Source organism: Equus quagga, chromosome 5, assembly GCF_021613505.1.
Source record: "Equus quagga isolate Etosha38 chromosome 5, UCLA_HA_Equagga_1.0, whole genome shotgun sequence".
NCBI lineage: Eukaryota > Metazoa > Chordata > Mammalia > Perissodactyla > Equidae > Equus > Equus quagga.
Genome location: NC_060271.1, coordinates 56,250,187 through 56,267,824, shown reverse-complemented (window position 1 = coordinate 56,267,824; position 17,638 = coordinate 56,250,187). Strand labels below are relative to the sequence as shown.

The window sequence follows — 17,638 nt, the reverse complement described above, 5'->3', positions numbered from 1 at the left end:
GGGCAGGCATGTGGCAAATGCTCTCTGAATTTATTGAGTTTAGATTAAATGTCAATATTGGAAAAGGGCACTACTAACGAAGCTAAGAAAAGGGATGTCGAAAGTCAAAATATCTTTAGTACATTGGCATTAGACTTTTAACTGCTTGCAACAATCCGTGTTTTAAACCAAGATGATCTTCATATTTAAGCTTCATATCTTCTTAAGGTGTGTCTTAGGAGCATAATATATAACTGAAAACTATGTGGATGCTGTGAAAGAGGTTAAGATCATTGCCATAATTGGAATAAAGTTGTGATTTTGATCTCTTTTTTAAGCAACCAAGGACCTTCAAAACTACCTATTCCTAGTCAGCCACTTAATTTCATAGATGAGGAAAGCAAAGTGGAGAACCCAGTGACTGGGCCACAGTCTCAGAGCACGTGAGACCCAGAGCTGGGGCAGGAACCTGCCCCCTGGCCAAGGACCTATACATTCCATAAAATATTAATTTTTTTATATGAAATAAGTAGGAGTTCACATTATTGCCCTGTAATAAAATCCTTACATTGATCTTAACAGCCCCAAAAGCTTTCTGGAGGGTGTACTTATGGATGTGACATTCTCATCATTTATCTATGTCACTCTGGCTTAAGGTGGAATCGCGTCTAACAGACGAGTAAAACATGTGTGAACTGAACCATAAAGATTGCCACTGATAACAGCTCATTCCAGATTTTTGCACAATAAGCCTCCTTCCCAGAAAAGTTCTTGAGTTCCATTTTTTAAAATGTAAACTTCCACCAAAGCCCGGGGTAGCGTCTTTCTCCCAGTCCCGCTTGGGTTCGGTGTCAGCAGGTGACGGGAAAGTTCAGGTTACTGGCGGGTGCTGCGGGCTGGGAGGGGCTGTGCGCGCCTACTCAGTGATTCCAAAGGCTGCTCTGGCTGTTTCTGTCCAGGTCTCTGGTAAAGAGCTGGTTATTTGTACGTCTCTGACTGAGCATCTCAAGACTACGCTTCAGTCCCCATCCACCTGGCAGGAAGCCTGGTTGTCAGCCACTCTCCTCCCCCGCTCCGCGCCCCCGCCCACCACCACCACCACCACCACTTTCCCAGGCTAACCCAAGCATGGTGTGGTTCCATTATTTACACAGTGTCCACGGTCCAAACCAGCCCACTGGCACGTCTGTTAGACCTGAATTCGAGTACGTGAGCGGTCGCTAGCAACTCCCTGGCCCCTGGGCGCGCCGCCTGAGCGCCAGACCACTGCGAGGCATGCACCTGCCCCGCGCTGCGGCCGGGCGTCTTACCTTCTCGTGGGCGGACACGGTGGCCAGACAGCCCCAGGCGCTGGCGTGGGCCAGGAAGCGGGCGGTGCCCGGGCGCAGCCTCGGGCCGCTCTCGCGCGGGTAGGAGAACATCCCGGGCGGCGCGGGCGGCGGTCTGGCGCGGGCGGCGCCCGCCGGGGGCGGCAGGTGCGCGTCCTCCTTGTGCGCCGAGGCCGGGAAGCTCTGCTGCCAGATGCTGCCCGAGTCCTCCAGCAGCGCGGGCAGTGCCTCCTCGGTGGAGGCGCTGTCCAGCTCCTCGTCCACCTCATTGGTGACGGCCCAGGACACCGAGCTCACGATCACGTAGCCCGCGGCCGGGGACAGCAGGGCGCTGCAGCACAGCAGCCAGGAGAGGCGGGTCCCGGGCCGCGCCGGCCGCTCTCCGCGGCGCACGGACATCTTGCAGGCGGCGCGTCCTGCCGCGGGGACCGCCAGCAGCGCGCCAGCGGCCTGCGAGGGCGGCAGCGCCCCCCTGCGGCGGATGCGGGCGCTGGCACGAGCTTCCGACCCCCGCAGGATGCCCGGTGGGGGAGGTCCCCCGCCCACCTGGGGATGCCCGCGCCGCCGCGTGCCACGCCGAGAAGTCGAGGCTCCCGGAAGACCAGATTCCACTCCAACGCGGCACAGACTGCAGTCGCCGTGTGCAGAGTCCTCATCGCGTGCCAGGTCCGGGCGTGGGCTCGTTTCCTGCTGGATTGGCACAGGCTCTGCCGTCAGATGGTGGGCGTTCAAATCCTGGCTCAATACACTCCTCCACTCACCGAGCTGTGTGACCCTGCTGAGTCACTTAACCTTTCTGTGCCCCAGTTCCCTCATTAGAGAACGAAGAAAATAGTGTCATAGGGGTGAGGGAGGGGAGGATTAAATGAATTAATATTTGGAAAGGCTTAGAACAGTGCGTGGCAGGGAGAAAGCATTACATTTTGTTAAAAAGACAAAGGTAGGGATTTTTATCATCATCTTATAGAAGAGGAACTGAGTGAACAGTGAAGGTAAGATTAGCATCAAGTCCCTCTCATGCCAAAGCTCTGTAAGGACAATGATGGTCATATGCTTTGTTATGACAGGAGGGCACTGCCTCCAGTTCTTCTAAAAGCAAAATCAAGGTGTCTACACATAACCTAAAATAAAGGTCAGCGCCCAGAGAGAACGGGGCTGGGATGGAGTGGGCAGAGAATTCTGTGTCCCACGATTTAAAACATTCTCTTATTGATGGAAATTCGGGTTGTTTTCAGTAATAAAGTTTTATAGATATCAAAATAATTTAGAATTTTTCACACTTTTTAAACCTCTGCTTATGGTACCCATAACAGGCTCCCTAGGAGGCATTTTCTGCTATAGATTTTCTACCTAGCGTCTAACAACCCTCCTTCAAATTTGTTATGGATGAAAATAACTTGCACCAGCACTAGGATTTTTAAAGACATTTTGATAAATGTTACATTCTGCAGTAACTAGAGGATCCACTGTTTACCATTCAAGCCATTTTTCTTAAATTCTACTTAATCTCCTCAGTGCCCTCCAAGCTGGCTCCCGGTCCCACCCTGGTCACCTTTCAGGGTGCCCTCTTTCTGGCTTTGTCTACTGGAGCTCCCTGCAGCCTTCTGTGCAGCTGACCCCTCTCTCCTCCTTGGGGTCTCTTCTTACCTCTCTGGCTGCTCTTTCTCAGTCTCCTTCACAGATCCCCTACTCTGTCCACTGCTGCACATTGACATTCTAAGAGGACTTCTGTCTCTAGCCTTTTCTTCTCTGTACTCTGAGTGATCTCATCTACTCTGGTGGCTTCCGCCATCCTTTTATGCTGCTGACTTGACAACGAAAATTTCCTGCTTAGTGCTCTTGCTCACTTTCTCTCTCCCCATCCCTGGAATGATATGTCTTGCAGCCATGGAGATGCACATAACAAGTCATTAAAACATGGGCTCTGGATTCAAGTGAATCCAAACCCTGCTCTATCACCTACTAGCTGGGTCTGCAAAATGAAGACAGTGCGGTCTACCTCACCAGGTGGTTGTGATTACCACATGGGGTATCAGGTGTGAAGTACTTTCTGATGGGGGATGAATATCATCCACCCTTTATATTTGCACAGGAGAGATGGAATGTACAGTCTAATCCCTGGAAAGGGAAAATATGGAGGAATATTGCAGGCTTTTGACTATCCTCTTACTCCAGGCTCCTCATCTGGTGGATGAGTTTGGGAAGAGGAACTCAACATGCTGTCTCAGCCTCAGCAGGGTTATTCTTTTCTCTTTTGAATGGTCTGTCCACTCTTCTCTTCTGCCATGTCTGAGCTGGGCTGCCCCTGGAGCAGGTGTGTGGCTGCCCTGTTCTCTCTATGACTGAGGGAGTAAGTTTGCTGGCAGAACCTAATTGGAGTCCTAGTTGGTCAAAATTGTCCCGACTATCTTTTTCTCTATTAAGCTTTCTGATTCCTGTGTTTTATTTCCCAATTAGATCCAAAGTCAAAAGGGATTTAAGAAGGTGAACAAAAGTCACTCTCAAACTCCATCACGTAACACATGCCAGGACAGGGTAAATGCTCAGAAAATGGTAGTCACTGGGATCTGCCTTCTGGCCATTTGCCCCTGAATATCTAACAGGTGTTTCACACTCAGCTTTCGGGAGACAATTCTCTGTGGATTTCTTGTGTTCCAACAGGGTCCAGGCCTGCTTAATACTCTTGACAAGCTAGAGGTGGTGTATCCTTCTGGAGAGAGTTAGAGGCCTATTTCCCCAGAGACATCCCAGGTGGTAAAGATAAAGCCCTTCCTTCCTCTCCCCAGAGACACTTGCTTACTCTTCAGGGTGATAAACCTAAAGACTGCTTCCCCACCTTTCCAGAAGATTTGCTTCCATTGCGGGGTGTCACCAGCAGCCCTGACAAAAGCTGAGTCTCATAATTTCAGAGTGCCTCTCCACCGACAGGTGCACATACGGGTGGCATCTGACCTTCATTGTATCATCCTGTGAAGACCGGGATGTGGGGAAGCGATGTAAGATATTGCTCTGGCTGTTGTCTTTTTCTTTGAGTAATAAATGGGCCATTTCTCTGACCCAGGAATCTTGAATTCTTCTGTAAGTACAGACAGACAGACACATGCACACACAGATGCACTCGTGGCAGGCTAATGTTTAGTTTGCACATAAGGGAAACTCTCAGCCCCTTCAGTTTTGGACTTGACATCAACATGTTCTCCTTCCAAAGTCACTGCTCCCCCTGGGTTTACACCTCAGTGTACGGCCTCAGTGTCTGTTGTGGACACCGTCACTCAAAGCAGAAACCTAGGTGTCACCTTGTGTTTGAAACAGACATAATCTCGCCTAATCTTTCACCATGACCTGAGTATTTTATCTCTTTAATATTTTAAATCTCTTAACATCTGTTCACTTCTTTCCTTGCTTTCTCTCACTAACTTGGCTCAATCCCTCATAATGTCTCATTGGATTTCTCATCATTCCCTTGCTATAAATCCTTCAATGGCTTCTCATTGCCAACAGGATAAAGTCCAAGATCCTTAACCCAACATACAGGTCCTTTGTAACCTGGCCCCTGCTTTTCTCTCTCTTTCCGTCTCTTGCCACTGGCCCTCCCTCGCAGACTCTGCCGCAGTGATGCTGGCCTCTTCGTGGTCCACAGACGGTGAGCATCCACGGCCGCCGGACGGGCTCTGCAATGAACATTTTGCTGTATTTGTATTGTCACTCTCTATCTATGTATCTATCTCTCTATCTGTTCATCAATCTCCATGATAATCATTTTAACACATTTTAACTGAGAGAGTTGACATATGCAGAAAATGCATAAAACATATATGTACAATTTAAAGAATCGCTAAACAGAAAACCCATGTTAACATGGTACAGCTCACTGGAAGTGCTCTATATGCCTCTCATCACCGTCCCCGCCTCCTCCCCCAGAGATAATTACTATCCTGACATTTGTGAGAGACATTTCTTTGCTTTTCTTTATAGTTTTACCTCCTATGTATGCATCCCTAACTATTATAGATTAGTTTTATCTATTTGAACTTTATATCAGTGAAATGACACTTTACATATTTTTTGTGTCTTTCTACTTTCAGTCAAAATTACGTTTGTGAGAATCATCCTCGCTTTGTTGTTTGTGAATACTGTGTATCTACGGCTGTATGTATTCCATTGTGTGGCTGAGTGACTAATTTTTCCACTGTTCTATTGTCAGTGGGTGTTTTAATAGGTTTTATTATTCAGATATGGTGAGGCCAACAGATCAGGAGATGACTGCCATTGAAAAGGTAATTTATTCTCTTTGTACGTAGATCCCAAGAGAGGGAGCACATGTCATGTCACCGGAGGCCTCATGAGGGAGCACAGGGTCAGCTGGGATGCAGACGGAGAGGGGGCGCTACGGGCAAGCGCATTTATCACGGTTTCTGCGGGAAGGAATAGGAGAGGAGGGCTGAGCAGGCTCAGGGTTGGCTAGTTTGAATAATATCAGGGCTTTGGGACACAGGGCTGTCCCTGGCTGTCTGGTACCTGGGCCTGGGGTGATTAGGGCAGGTGGATAGTGGCCTGGAGTGTGAGAACCATAAAGGAGGCAGTGGGAGTGGTGTGGGCTCTGGGTTGTTAGGTTTGTATTTCAGAAGTGCATCCGCAGGAGGACTCCTGGGAGCACTCCTCCTGAGGACGGGCAGTGACGAGGAGGCCACGGTGGGAAGACTCGAGCATGCTACCAGGTTGTCCAGAAGGAGGTGTGTGCGGCATGCGCACGCAGGGCAGATGTTACAGCATCACGTTACAGAAGCTAGAAACATTAACATACAGTGGACGCCTGGGTTTCGAGGTTCTTGCTGGTACAAACAACCCTGCTATGAACATTGTTGTATTCTGGTGTGTTGCATCTTTTATGCCCTATCTCACTTCCTCTCAGCCCGTCTGTTTTCTCCAATTGTTGCTGTGGTAACTGACTACACGTGGGTGTGGACTGATGGCAGGTCACCTCAGCTGTCCTACGTAGCCCTCACTTTCTGCCACAAGACCTCTTGGCCAATTGCTGTGTGGACATCTTTTGGGTTCCACTCAAGCCATCTGAAAACTAGGAGTGCAGAACATTCATACCCACTGGGACAGCTTTGACCAGTGGGGACAGGAGCCAGAGGATAAATGCTCCTCACTTCCAAGTCACAAGCAGACAATTCTGAAGATGACTCTACACAGTTCCTCAGTGAGTGTCCAACAGGATTGAGCCTCGGGTGTTCACACTGGTAACCGACTCATGATGCACCCTTAGAATGGCTTTCCTTCCTCCATGTTCCAATCATTCTAGGCCCCCACTCCTGTTCTTTAGGACTATATCCCAGAGTAAACCACCTGTGTGCAAGTCCTTGTCTCAGGCTCCACTCTCTGGAGGCACCTAAGCTAAGGCACTGGCACACACACCCAAGAGTTCCTCTAGAGTCCTGTATACCTTGTAGTGGAGTTGCTGGTTCTAGAATATGAGAATGCTTAATTTTATTACATAAGGTCAAACTGGTAACCAAAATGATTGTACCAATTTATATTGCTGCTATCAGCATATGAGAGTTCCGATTGCTCCACATTCTCGTCAACACACAGATTGTTGTTGGGTTTTCTGTTTTTTATTTTCCCCCCCTAATGTGGTGGATGAGTAATGATATCTCATTTTTATTTTAATGACTAATGTGATTGATCGTCTTTTCATACATTTATTGGCCAGTGGGATATTCCCTTTTGTGAAATGCCTAATAATGTCTTTTGCCGACTTATATTGAGTTGTCTGTGTTTTTTTGTGTTGATTTGTAAGAATTAATTTTATTATCTATATTCCAGTCTTTTGGTGTTCTCATGTGTCACAAGTTGTCTTCGGCTTGTTGTGATGGTTAATTTTATGTGTCAGTTTGACTGGGCTAAGGGGTACCCTGATAGCCGGTAAAACATTATTTCTGGTTGTGTCTGTGAGGGTGTTTCTGGAAGAGATTAGCATTTGAATCAGACTGAGTAAAGAAGATCACCCTCATCAATGCAGGTGGGCATCATCCAACCCTTGAGGGCCTGAATAGAGCAAAAAGGCAGAGGAGGGACGAATTTTCTCTCTGCCTGAGCTGGGATGTCCATCTTCTCCTGCCTTCTGACATCAGCACTCCTGGTCTCAGACCTTCGGGCTGGACTGAAGCTTACACCATTGCTACCCCTGGTTCTCAGGCCTTCAAGTTTGGTCTAAACTACACCACTGGCTTTCCTGGACCTGTAACTTGCGGATGGCAGATTGCGGGACTTCTCAGCCTCCGTAATCACGTGAGCTAATCCCTTGTAATAGATCTCTTTCTGTATTTCTATGTGTATCCTATTGGTTCTGTTTCTCTGGAGAACCCCGACTGATTCACTTGTCTGTTTTACTCTCTTAATAGGGTCTTAAGTTTAATATAATCCAATTTATCAGACTTTTCATTTAAGTTAGTTTTTTGGGGGTCTTGTTAAGATTTTCTAAAAGATTATCTTATAGTTTTACCTTTCATATTTAGGTCTTCAACATACATTGAATTAATTTTGTTGTACCGTATGAGGTAGAGATCCAATTTCACTTCTTCCCCATGAAGATACTCAATTGTGGCAGCACCGTTTATTGAAAAGTTCATCTTTTCCCCACGGCTCTGCAGTGTCACTTCTTTCATATGTCAAATGTCATATATGTTTGGTTCTGTTTCTGTTCGTTTCTGTTCTCTCTATCATGTTCCATTAGTCTACCTATCTCATCACTAACACTATATCATCTTAGTTACAAAGGCTTTATAGCAAGTCTTTATATCCGCTAGGCCATGCCCTGCCCACGTGAATTCTACTTCTTGAGTCTTTGCATTTCAACACTTTAAAAAAGAACCTGTTGCATGGAATATAAATGTAAAATATAAATATGAAATGTTGCCTCATTTATTTAGATATTCTTCAGTGTTTCTCAATATGTATACTTTTCTCATAGAATTCTTTAATGTATTTTGTTAATTTCCAAGCACCTCAGATTTTTTGATATCATTATAAATGGCACCTTCTAAAATTCCATGTTATAAAAGATTGTTGCTGATATATAAAAATATAAATGACTTTTCAATAGGCAACTTTACCAAAGAATAATTTGCACACCATAAAATCCACCAGTTTTAAGTTCATTGTTTGATATGCTTTGACAAAATGTGCAGTTGTGTAATCACCTCCGTAGTCAAACTATAGAATATTTTTATCATCCCAAAAAGTTCTCGCAGGTCCCTTTGCAGCCTATCCCATTCACCACCCCTTGGCCTCAATCGGCTTCATTTCACTATAGTTTTGCCTTTTTCAGATTAGTTCCCTGTGTCTGGCTTCTTTTACTTAGCATACTATTGAAATCGATCCATGTTGTTCCGTGTATCAGTAGTGTTTCCCCTTTTTATTGGTGAATAATATTCCCTTGTGTGGATATACCACATTTGTCTATTTATTCATCAGTTGATGGATATTTGGATTGTCTCCCCTTTTTTGTGGCTATTATGAATAAAGCAGCTAATAATATTCACATACAAGTCTTTGTGGGGACGCGTTTTCATTTATCTTGGGTAAATACTAAAGAGTAGGATTGCTGGGTTGTAGGATAACTATATGTTTCTCATTGTAATGAATCGTCAAGCTTTTTTTCCAAAGTGGATATACCATTTTATTTGCCCACTGACACTATACGACGGTTCCTGTTGCTCCAAATCCTTGTCAACACTTGGTATTTTGTGGCTTTTAAATTTTAGCCATTCTAGTGGGTGTGTAGTGATATTTCACTGTAGTTTTAATTTACATTTCCCTAATGTCTATTAAGTTGAACAGCTTTTCACATACTGACTTTTTGTATATCTTCTTTGGTGAAGTGTCAGTTTAAATATTTGCTCATTTAAAAATCTGGCTGTATGTCTTATCATTGAGTTGTGAGAGTTATTTTATATATTCTCCATACCAGTCCTTTATCAGGTATATATTTTGCAAATATTTTCTCCCAGTCTGTGGCTTTTATTTTCATTTTCTTAACAGTGTCCTTTGAAGAGCAAACATTAAAAATTTTGATGATATTTAAATTATCAATTTCTTTCTTTTGTGGTTTGTGCTTTCTGTATCTTTTCTAAGAAATCTTTGCCTGATCTAAGCTCATGAAAAAGATTTTTGATGTTTTATTCTAGAAGTTTCAAGGTTTTATCTCTTACGTTTAGGTCTATAATCCATTTAAAGATAATTTTTGTATATATTTGAGGTTCATTTTGACTATACAGATATCAAATCAATTCATCACTCTTTGTTGAAAACACTGTGCCTTCTCCTGACATACATGTTGTTGTTTTTTTAAAATGCTTTATTTTTCTTACTCCAACAAGATATTGTTATTATTTTATCCAATCCACGTTTATTTAGATTTAGCTATATATTTTCCAGTTTCCTTACTCTTCATCCTTCCTTGCATCTCAGACATTCCATTTAGGATCACTTTCTTTCTTCCTGAAGTACATTCTTTAGAATTTCCTTTAATGAGCATCTACTAGTGGCAGACTCTCTTTTGTTTGCCTGAAATGTATTTCTCTTTCATTCATAGAAAATATGTCTGCTGAGTGTAGAATTTTAGGCTAGTAGGTATGTTTTCAACATGTTAGGGCTATCGTCCCACTTTGGTTTCCACTGTCAAGATCGAGAAGGCAGATTTCAGTCTCACTGTCACTCCTTTGAAGATAACCTCTCTTTATTTCTCTTGTGGCTTTTAAACTCTTCTCTATGCCTTTGGTATGTGTCTAGGTGTGAGTTTCTTCCTTCCTTCTTTCTTTCCTTTTATTATTCCTGGAATTTGTTGGGTGTCTTTCATCAGTTCTGGAAAATTCTCAACAACTACCTCCTTAAATATTGCCTCTTTCCCATTCTTAAGACTCTCTCTCTGATTAATGTCTCTAACCTGTCTTTCATATGTGTAGTCTCTTTGTGCTATATTTTAGATAATTTATTGTTATGTACTGAATGTTTGTGTGCTCCCCAAATTCACATGTTTGAGCTCTAACCTGAGTAGGGCTGTATTTAGGAATAGGCCTCTAATTAGCCCTGACATCGGTTTCTCCACATTAAACCCAGCATATATGGGGTTAAAACCAAAGCACTCATTCCCTGCTTACTCCCTGGCTCCCTGGTTCCAGAATCCACTATCCGCCATGGAGACAGACAGTCAAGGTTTTCCACCTACAAATTCCCTTATTATCCTCCTCCCTGTAAGCAGCCTCCCAAGGCAGAACACAGGCTGGTGGGAAAGCTCCAACCAGCAAGGCCACAGACTCCCCCCAACCCCTCACAAGCAGAAACATTCCTTGCAACCTTGAAAAACCCCTTGCCCCTGATCTTTCAGGGAGACGAGAAGAGACAAGACGAATTTGAGGGCTCACTCGCATCTCCTGGCTGATGTCATCTGAAATAAAAACACTTTCCTTCCCATAAGCCTGGTGTTCCAGTTTTTATTTGGCCCCTCTTGTGTGGCAGGTAGGGAACCTATATTTGTAGCCAGTAACACAATGAAATAATTAAAGTTAAATGACATCAAAAGGATGGGCCCTTAATCTGATAGGATCAGTGCCCTTATAAGAAGAGACACCGGGAACTCCCCCTCTCTGAGCACACACGCTGAGGACAAGCCATGTGATGACTGCGAGAAGGCAGCCATCGGCAAGCCAGCGAGAGAGTTCTCACCAGGAACCAAATTGGCTGGGACCTTGATTTAGGACTTCCCAGCCTCTAAAACTGTGAGAAAATACATTTCCGCTCGCTAAGCCACACAATCTGTGGTATTTTGTTATGGCTGCCCAAGACGATGAGCACAGTGGATATAATAAAATTGGCTTATTCTTCATCCTATTGATGGATATTATTGCTGTTTCCAGTTTTTGTCTATTTTGAATAAAGCTGCTGTAAATACCCTGGACAAGTATTTTTTGAGAATGTAAGATTTCTTTCTTTTGGGTAAGTACCTAGGAATAGAATCACTGGGTCATAGAGTAGGGTGTATGTTTAAGTTTATATAAAACTATTATAGACTGAATGCTTGTGTCTCCCCCAAATTCACATGTTGAGGCTCTAACCCCCAATGAGATGGTATTTGGAGATGGGGCTTTAAGGAAGTAATTATGGTTAGACTAGGTCATGAGGGTGGGGCCCTCATGATGGGACTAATAGCCTTTTAAAAAGAGAAAGAGAGTCCCCCGCCCTCCCCCACCGAGGAGAGGCTCTGTAAGGACACAGCGAGAGGGCAGACATCGGCAAAGCAAGAAGAGAGCCTTCACCAGGAACAGAATTGGCCGGCACCTTGATCTTGGACCTCCAGCCTCCAGAACTGTGAGAAATAAAAGTCTGTTGTTTAAGCTCCCCAGTTTATGGTATTTTGTTATGGCACCCCAAGCAGTCTGAGACACTGTCACATTGTTTTCCAAAATTGTTTTTATCATTTTACACTCCTACTAGCGATAGATGAGTAACACATGAGGTCTCTAAATGATGCATGAGGTCATATCACTTATGCAGTAGGAGCTATTTTGAGTAGGATTTCAGTCGTTTGGTTTAGTAACATTTTCCATAGATTTCAGATTTGTTTACCGTACGCAATCCTGAATCATCAGCTATGTGCTGCTGTAGAAAAAGACTCGCCTGCTAGCAAATACCATCAAGTTTGGTTGCAAGAGATTGGTCATTGGTATATTTACAGAAAGACCTAATTAGTACTGAGAGAAAATGGGTTGCAGAACTGCTGCTTGCCCGTTACTTCTCGCTCACAAATACTTGGTCTGGGACAACGAGAGGCACAAAGAAAGGTAAGAAAGAACAATTTTAAGTCTGGGGTTGGAAATGTACAAGAGGACCCTGGGATGTCTTCCCGAGTCAGGAAAAAAAAACCAAAACAAAGCTAGAATAGACTAATGGGTCACGTCAAAGAACACAGGAGACTTGAAAGGTCTTCCACTGGGAAGACATGGAACAATTTAAGCATCAAAAGGAATAATGATCGCAGTTTCTTAGAAAACTGAAAATACATTTACTGTACTCCCCAGCAACGGCACTCCTGGGCAATTATCCCAGAGAAATACAAATAAAGGTCCCCCCACAAGCACCTGTACACCATTGTTCACAGCAGCTCTGTTTATAATAGCCCCAAACTGGAAACAACCCAAATGTCCCTCAATATTTGAACAGTTTAAGAAACTGTGGTACGTCCATACCATGGAGTACTACTCAGCAATAAAATGAAACAGACTATTGACATATGCAACAGCTTGGGTGGCTCTTAAGATCATTAGGCTAAGTGAAAAAAAGCCAGTTTCAAAAGGTCACGTGTATGATTTCATGTATATAATGTTCTCAAATGCCAAAATTATAGAGCTAGAAAATAGATGAGCGGTTGCGAAGGGTTGCTGATGGTGTGTGTGGGGTGTGTGACTACAAAGGGGCAGCATGAGGGAGATCTCTGTGGTGATGGACTAGTGCCGTATCTTGACTGTGGTGGTAGTTACACAGATCTACACGTGATAAAATGTTAGAACCATCCACACGCGTTGCATCAATGTCCAATTCCTACTTTTGATAGTGTACTATAACTATGTGAGATATTAGGGGAAATTGGGTAAAGGGTCTCTGCGTTAATAATGATTAAGCAAAAACTAAAAACAAATCCTCATTAGTCATCAATGGGAGTTGTTAGGGCATCCAATTTATTCTAAAAATTTATTTCTTTTAAAGCAAAATAATTCAAGCATTTATCTTGCCTTTCCTTTATGAATTATATTTCAAGGTAACCAAACTGTTGATGAGGGAAAGATTTGCTTTCTGGATGAATTCCACCCACGATGTCCAGTAGGAATTATAAAATTGGAATAATCATCATTTTGCAACCCCTAATGAAACAATCAATATAGACAACAATAATCAATATGTAAAATTACTAAGTGAAAACTGATGCAGGTGCCAGCCGCGTGGCTGAGTGGTTAAGTTCACGCGCTCTGCTTCTGTGGCCCAGGGTTTTGCCGGTTTAGATCCTGGGTGTGGACCTAGCACCACTCATCAAGCCGTGCTGAGGCTGCGTCCCACACAGCACAGCTAGAAGGATCTATGACTAGAATATACAACTATGTACTGGGGGGCTTTGGGAAGAAGAAGAAAAAGAAACAAGAAGATTGGCAACAGATGTTAGCTCAGGGCCAATCTTCAAAAAAAGAAAAAAGAAAGAAATACCGATGCAGATTCTTATAATGGATGTATCAGCCCGGCAATACCTGAGCCCAGGGATCAATCTTAATTCTTACTTTCACCAAAAGTGGGACAAAGGACTTAGTCCATTTCAGGCTGCTATAACAAAATACTGTAGACTAAGGGGTTTAAACAGCAGACAGTATTCTCACGGTTCTGAAAGTGGGGAAGTCCAAGATGAAGGTGCCGGCAGATTTGATGTCAGGCGAGGACTCTCTCTCGGCTTACAGACAGCCTCGTCACATGACCTCCCCTTTTCCTTGTTTTCTGAGGGCCTAGTCCTATCGTGAGAGCCCCACCCTCACGACTGCATCTAATCCTAACCGCCTCCCGAAGGCTGCACCTCCGCAGGCCTTCACACCAGGGCCTCAGGCTTCAACGTATGAAGCTGGGGGGACACAAACATTCAGCCCATTGCAGTGACGTTGGGTATGTCCCGATGTGTTGTAGTAGAATGTGGTAGGAAATGCACAGCCCTATCTGTGAAGTGTTTTACAAAAAAAAAAAAAAAAAAAATCCAGCCTGAATCTCCCCAAGCCTCTAGATTTAACTTCTAGTTTACAGAAATACAGAATACAATGGAACGAGTTATATGATTAAGAATATGGAACACTCCAGAGTATAAGTAACTCCGTTTCTTCAACAAATAAGTGGCATGAAAAAAATAGGGGTGTAAGGTGATAGATATGAAAAGACTTAGAAAACATAACACAAAGTGCAATGTATGGACCAACTGTTCAAAGTCACTATTGAAGTAAGTGGAGAAATCTGAACACGGGCGAAGTATTAGATGATATGAGAGAACATTGTTACTTTTATTAGCTGTCATAAAGGAGTTTTGGTTAGGTTAAAAATTCTGCCACAGAGACATACTGAAGTATTTACTGTTAGAATATTTGCAAATCATGTATCTGACAAGGGTCTGGAAATGAAAGAACATTTACCACTCAATAACTAAGAAATAAATAACCCGATTAAAAACGTGCACAGGATTTGAATAAACATTTCTCCAGAGAAGATATGCGAATGGCCAACAAGCACAGGAAAAGGTGCTTGACATTATTAGTCATTTGAGAAAGGTAGATCAAAACCACAGAGGTACCACTTCACACCCACCAGGATGGCTGCAATCAAAAAGGCAGGTGAGAAATACTGGTGAAAACGTGGAACCTTCACACTGTCAAAATTGACTTTAGTGGAGCCATTTTAAAATGGAGTCGGAGGTGCCTTTCCAGAGAAACTGCCTTGCTGTCTTGAACCTTGAACTGGGCCAAACCTTTGGACTGGGCCAAACCAGCAATTGTTTTATAAACCATTTTTTGAGAAGTCAGCAGGAGACCGGACATCCTGATCACAAAGACTGAGGATCATGGACCTTCTGAAGGTACACATCAATAGTCAATCAACGTTGGGCCAACACTAGCTCTCTGCCTCCAACTCCAATTAAAATTCTCTGTAATACAACCTCCCTTCTTTGCCTTTAAAAGCCCCTGACTTTTACTCCCTAGTGGGACACCATTTGGGCTTCTACCTAAATCTGTGCTCCCTGAATTGCAATTCTTCGATTGCCTCTTAAACTGGTTTCTGTTCTTGCAGGTTAACAACACATTCTGACGGGAAGATGAGATGGTTTTATCTTTGGAAAACAGTTTGCCAGTTCTTGAAAAGTTTAAACATACAGTTACCATGTGGAGCAGCAATTTCACTCCTGGGTGTATGTACCCAAGAGAAATGAAAACACATGACCACACAAAAACTCGTACACAAGTGTTTATAGAGGCATTATTCAAGTGGAAGTGACATTATTCACGTTTTCCATTAAGTGAAAACAACCTGAATGTCCATCAAAGATGAATGGATAAATAAAATGAAGTAGATCCATACAATAGACTATCGTTTGTCAGTGAAAGGAGCGGCTTCTGGAGGCAGAGAGAAGGGGAGGAGTGAATGACTGCTAGTGTATATGGGACTTCTTGGGGTGATGAAAATCTTCTAAAATTAGATCAGGGTGATGGTTGTGCAATTGTCTAAATATGCTAAAAATCATTGAATTGTACATTTTAAATTAGAGAATTTTATGGTGTGTATATCTGTTATATCTTGAAAAATCTTTTTTTTTTTTTATCTGCTCTGGGGCAGGCTTTCGGTTATAATTTCTCAGGACAGCTTTCCCCTACTCTGATAAACTCAGAACCGTTGTCATCTCCTGCGGGTGGAGGGGAGGGCAGGGCGGGGGCAGGTTTACTCCTGATCCCTCTCACCTGGAGCGTGTAGCCCTTTGGATGTTCTGATTCGTGAGGTCTGCCCTTAGACACCCGACGGGGCGGGGTCTGGTGTTCACTACTGCCCTCTTCACCCTCAGAAGTCATCAAACCTGAAGCGCAGAGTTCGCTGGATTGGAAAAAGGCACCTTGGTGCTTAGCTTATCTCATTATATACCACTTTCTTTTAGGTTTTGACCTGGAGGGTTTTTTTTTATCTTTCAGCTCGTTGATGCTTTTAAGACGTTTTATATTTTTTCCAACACGTATAGCTGTTTTCTCCTGATGAGTTGGTTCAACTAAACCAGCTCCACCTAAACTACCTTAATCATTTTAAATTCATGGTCATTACCTTCAAGGGGGCATAAGGGCTGCCTGGTAATACTGCTCCACTTCTCTGATCCATTCTCCCACCCGTCTGGAAGACTCTCACATCTTTCTTTTTTCCTACTTTCTTCAGATCTCTTTTCCCATTACACCTTGTGAGGGAGACCCTGGTGTGAAACCCTGTAAGTAACATCCTCATCCCATTGCTCTCCGGCTCCCTTGTTGTGTTATCGTGTTATTACACTTCGTAATAGTAACTACAAAGCCGAAGATACTATGCTTTTATTTTTTGATAAGTTCAGTGTCTGTCTTCTACCAGAAATATAAGCTCCTTAAGAGCAAGGATTTGCCATTTTGTTAGTTGATTATCCCCAACACTTAAAGAGTACCTGGTAAAAAATAATTACACGACAAATACTTCAGAACACATCGCTGTACATTTTAGATCAAATATGTGTTTTTGGCAAATCTGTCTGCTGCCAGAATGTTAGTGGGCTTCCAACTTATCATCATAAGTGAAAATTTACGTTCCAAGATCTCTGTGGGTGTAACTATTATTACCGTGAAGACAAATTTGATGTGCTTCTCTTTCTGTAAGCACCACATTGACAAGCAGTGACGTGCCCTGGGGAGACTTCTGTCTGAACAGGTCTCATTATTATTCCTATTTCAAATCACTGTTTCAGAAAATGCTATTGCCTCTATGCATACTTGAGGACCAAATGTTTATGTTGTGTTCAGCTTAGGTCTCGTGGAGGGCAGTGGCCTAATAATGTCACAATTGAGGATGTCATGGGGGTGACTGTGGAATCTGTCCTGACGATCAGGGCCTCACTGACGCCTGGATGACCTTGAGCAGGTATTTCCACTGGAAGACTGTCCCCCTAACAGAGCATTTGGGATCATGATTTAGACCTGATATTGAGTTGAACTTGGCAAGGGAGATTGAAATCAATGACTCCAGTTGTTTGACACCTCTCTGCGTCCACATCCTTTACTAGCGTCTTCTCTACTTTGCTTTGTCCAATGAGACAGGAACGTGCTGATGCAAGCAGAGGTGTGAAAACGTGCTTGGGTGTTTCCACTTCTGCTGTCTTGGACCCCACTTCTGCCATGAGAACATGCACAGCTTGCATGCTGGAGGGATGTGGAAGATGCACAGAGAAGAGCTGAGTGATCCCGGTGGAGGCCATCCTAGACCAGCCAGCCCCCAGCGAGCTTGTCAGGGGCAGCAGATGGCTGAGCGAGCCCAGCTGAGGCTCGCCAAGTCCAGCCCAGATCAGCGGAACCATCCAAGCAGCCTGTGGACTGGTGAGGAATAATATATGAATTGCAGCTGTTTTAAGCCATGAAGGATTAGTTTGTTATGCTGCAATTGTGGATTGATAGATGATGTAAGCAGAAAACAATCTTTGCCACCTGCTCTGTGGATTATTTCTGGCTCCTGGATAAAAATCCCAAGTTTGG

The 17,638-nt window shown here is 43.7% G+C and overlaps 1 protein-coding gene across 1 annotated transcript in view; it reads right to left on the bottom strand.

Moving 5' to 3' along the window:
* CREG2 (cellular repressor of E1A stimulated genes 2) overlaps positions 1–1,836 on the bottom strand; it is a 38,358-nt gene extending 36,522 nt beyond the window's left edge. The window contains exon 1 of the mRNA XM_046662247.1: positions 1,290–1,836. Coding sequence (XP_046518203.1) covers positions 1,290–1,706 — 417 coding nt within the window. The 5' untranslated portion in view covers positions 1,707–1,836. The remainder of the gene's footprint in view (positions 1–1,289) is intronic.
* Positions 1,837–17,638: the final 15,802 nt, after the last annotated feature.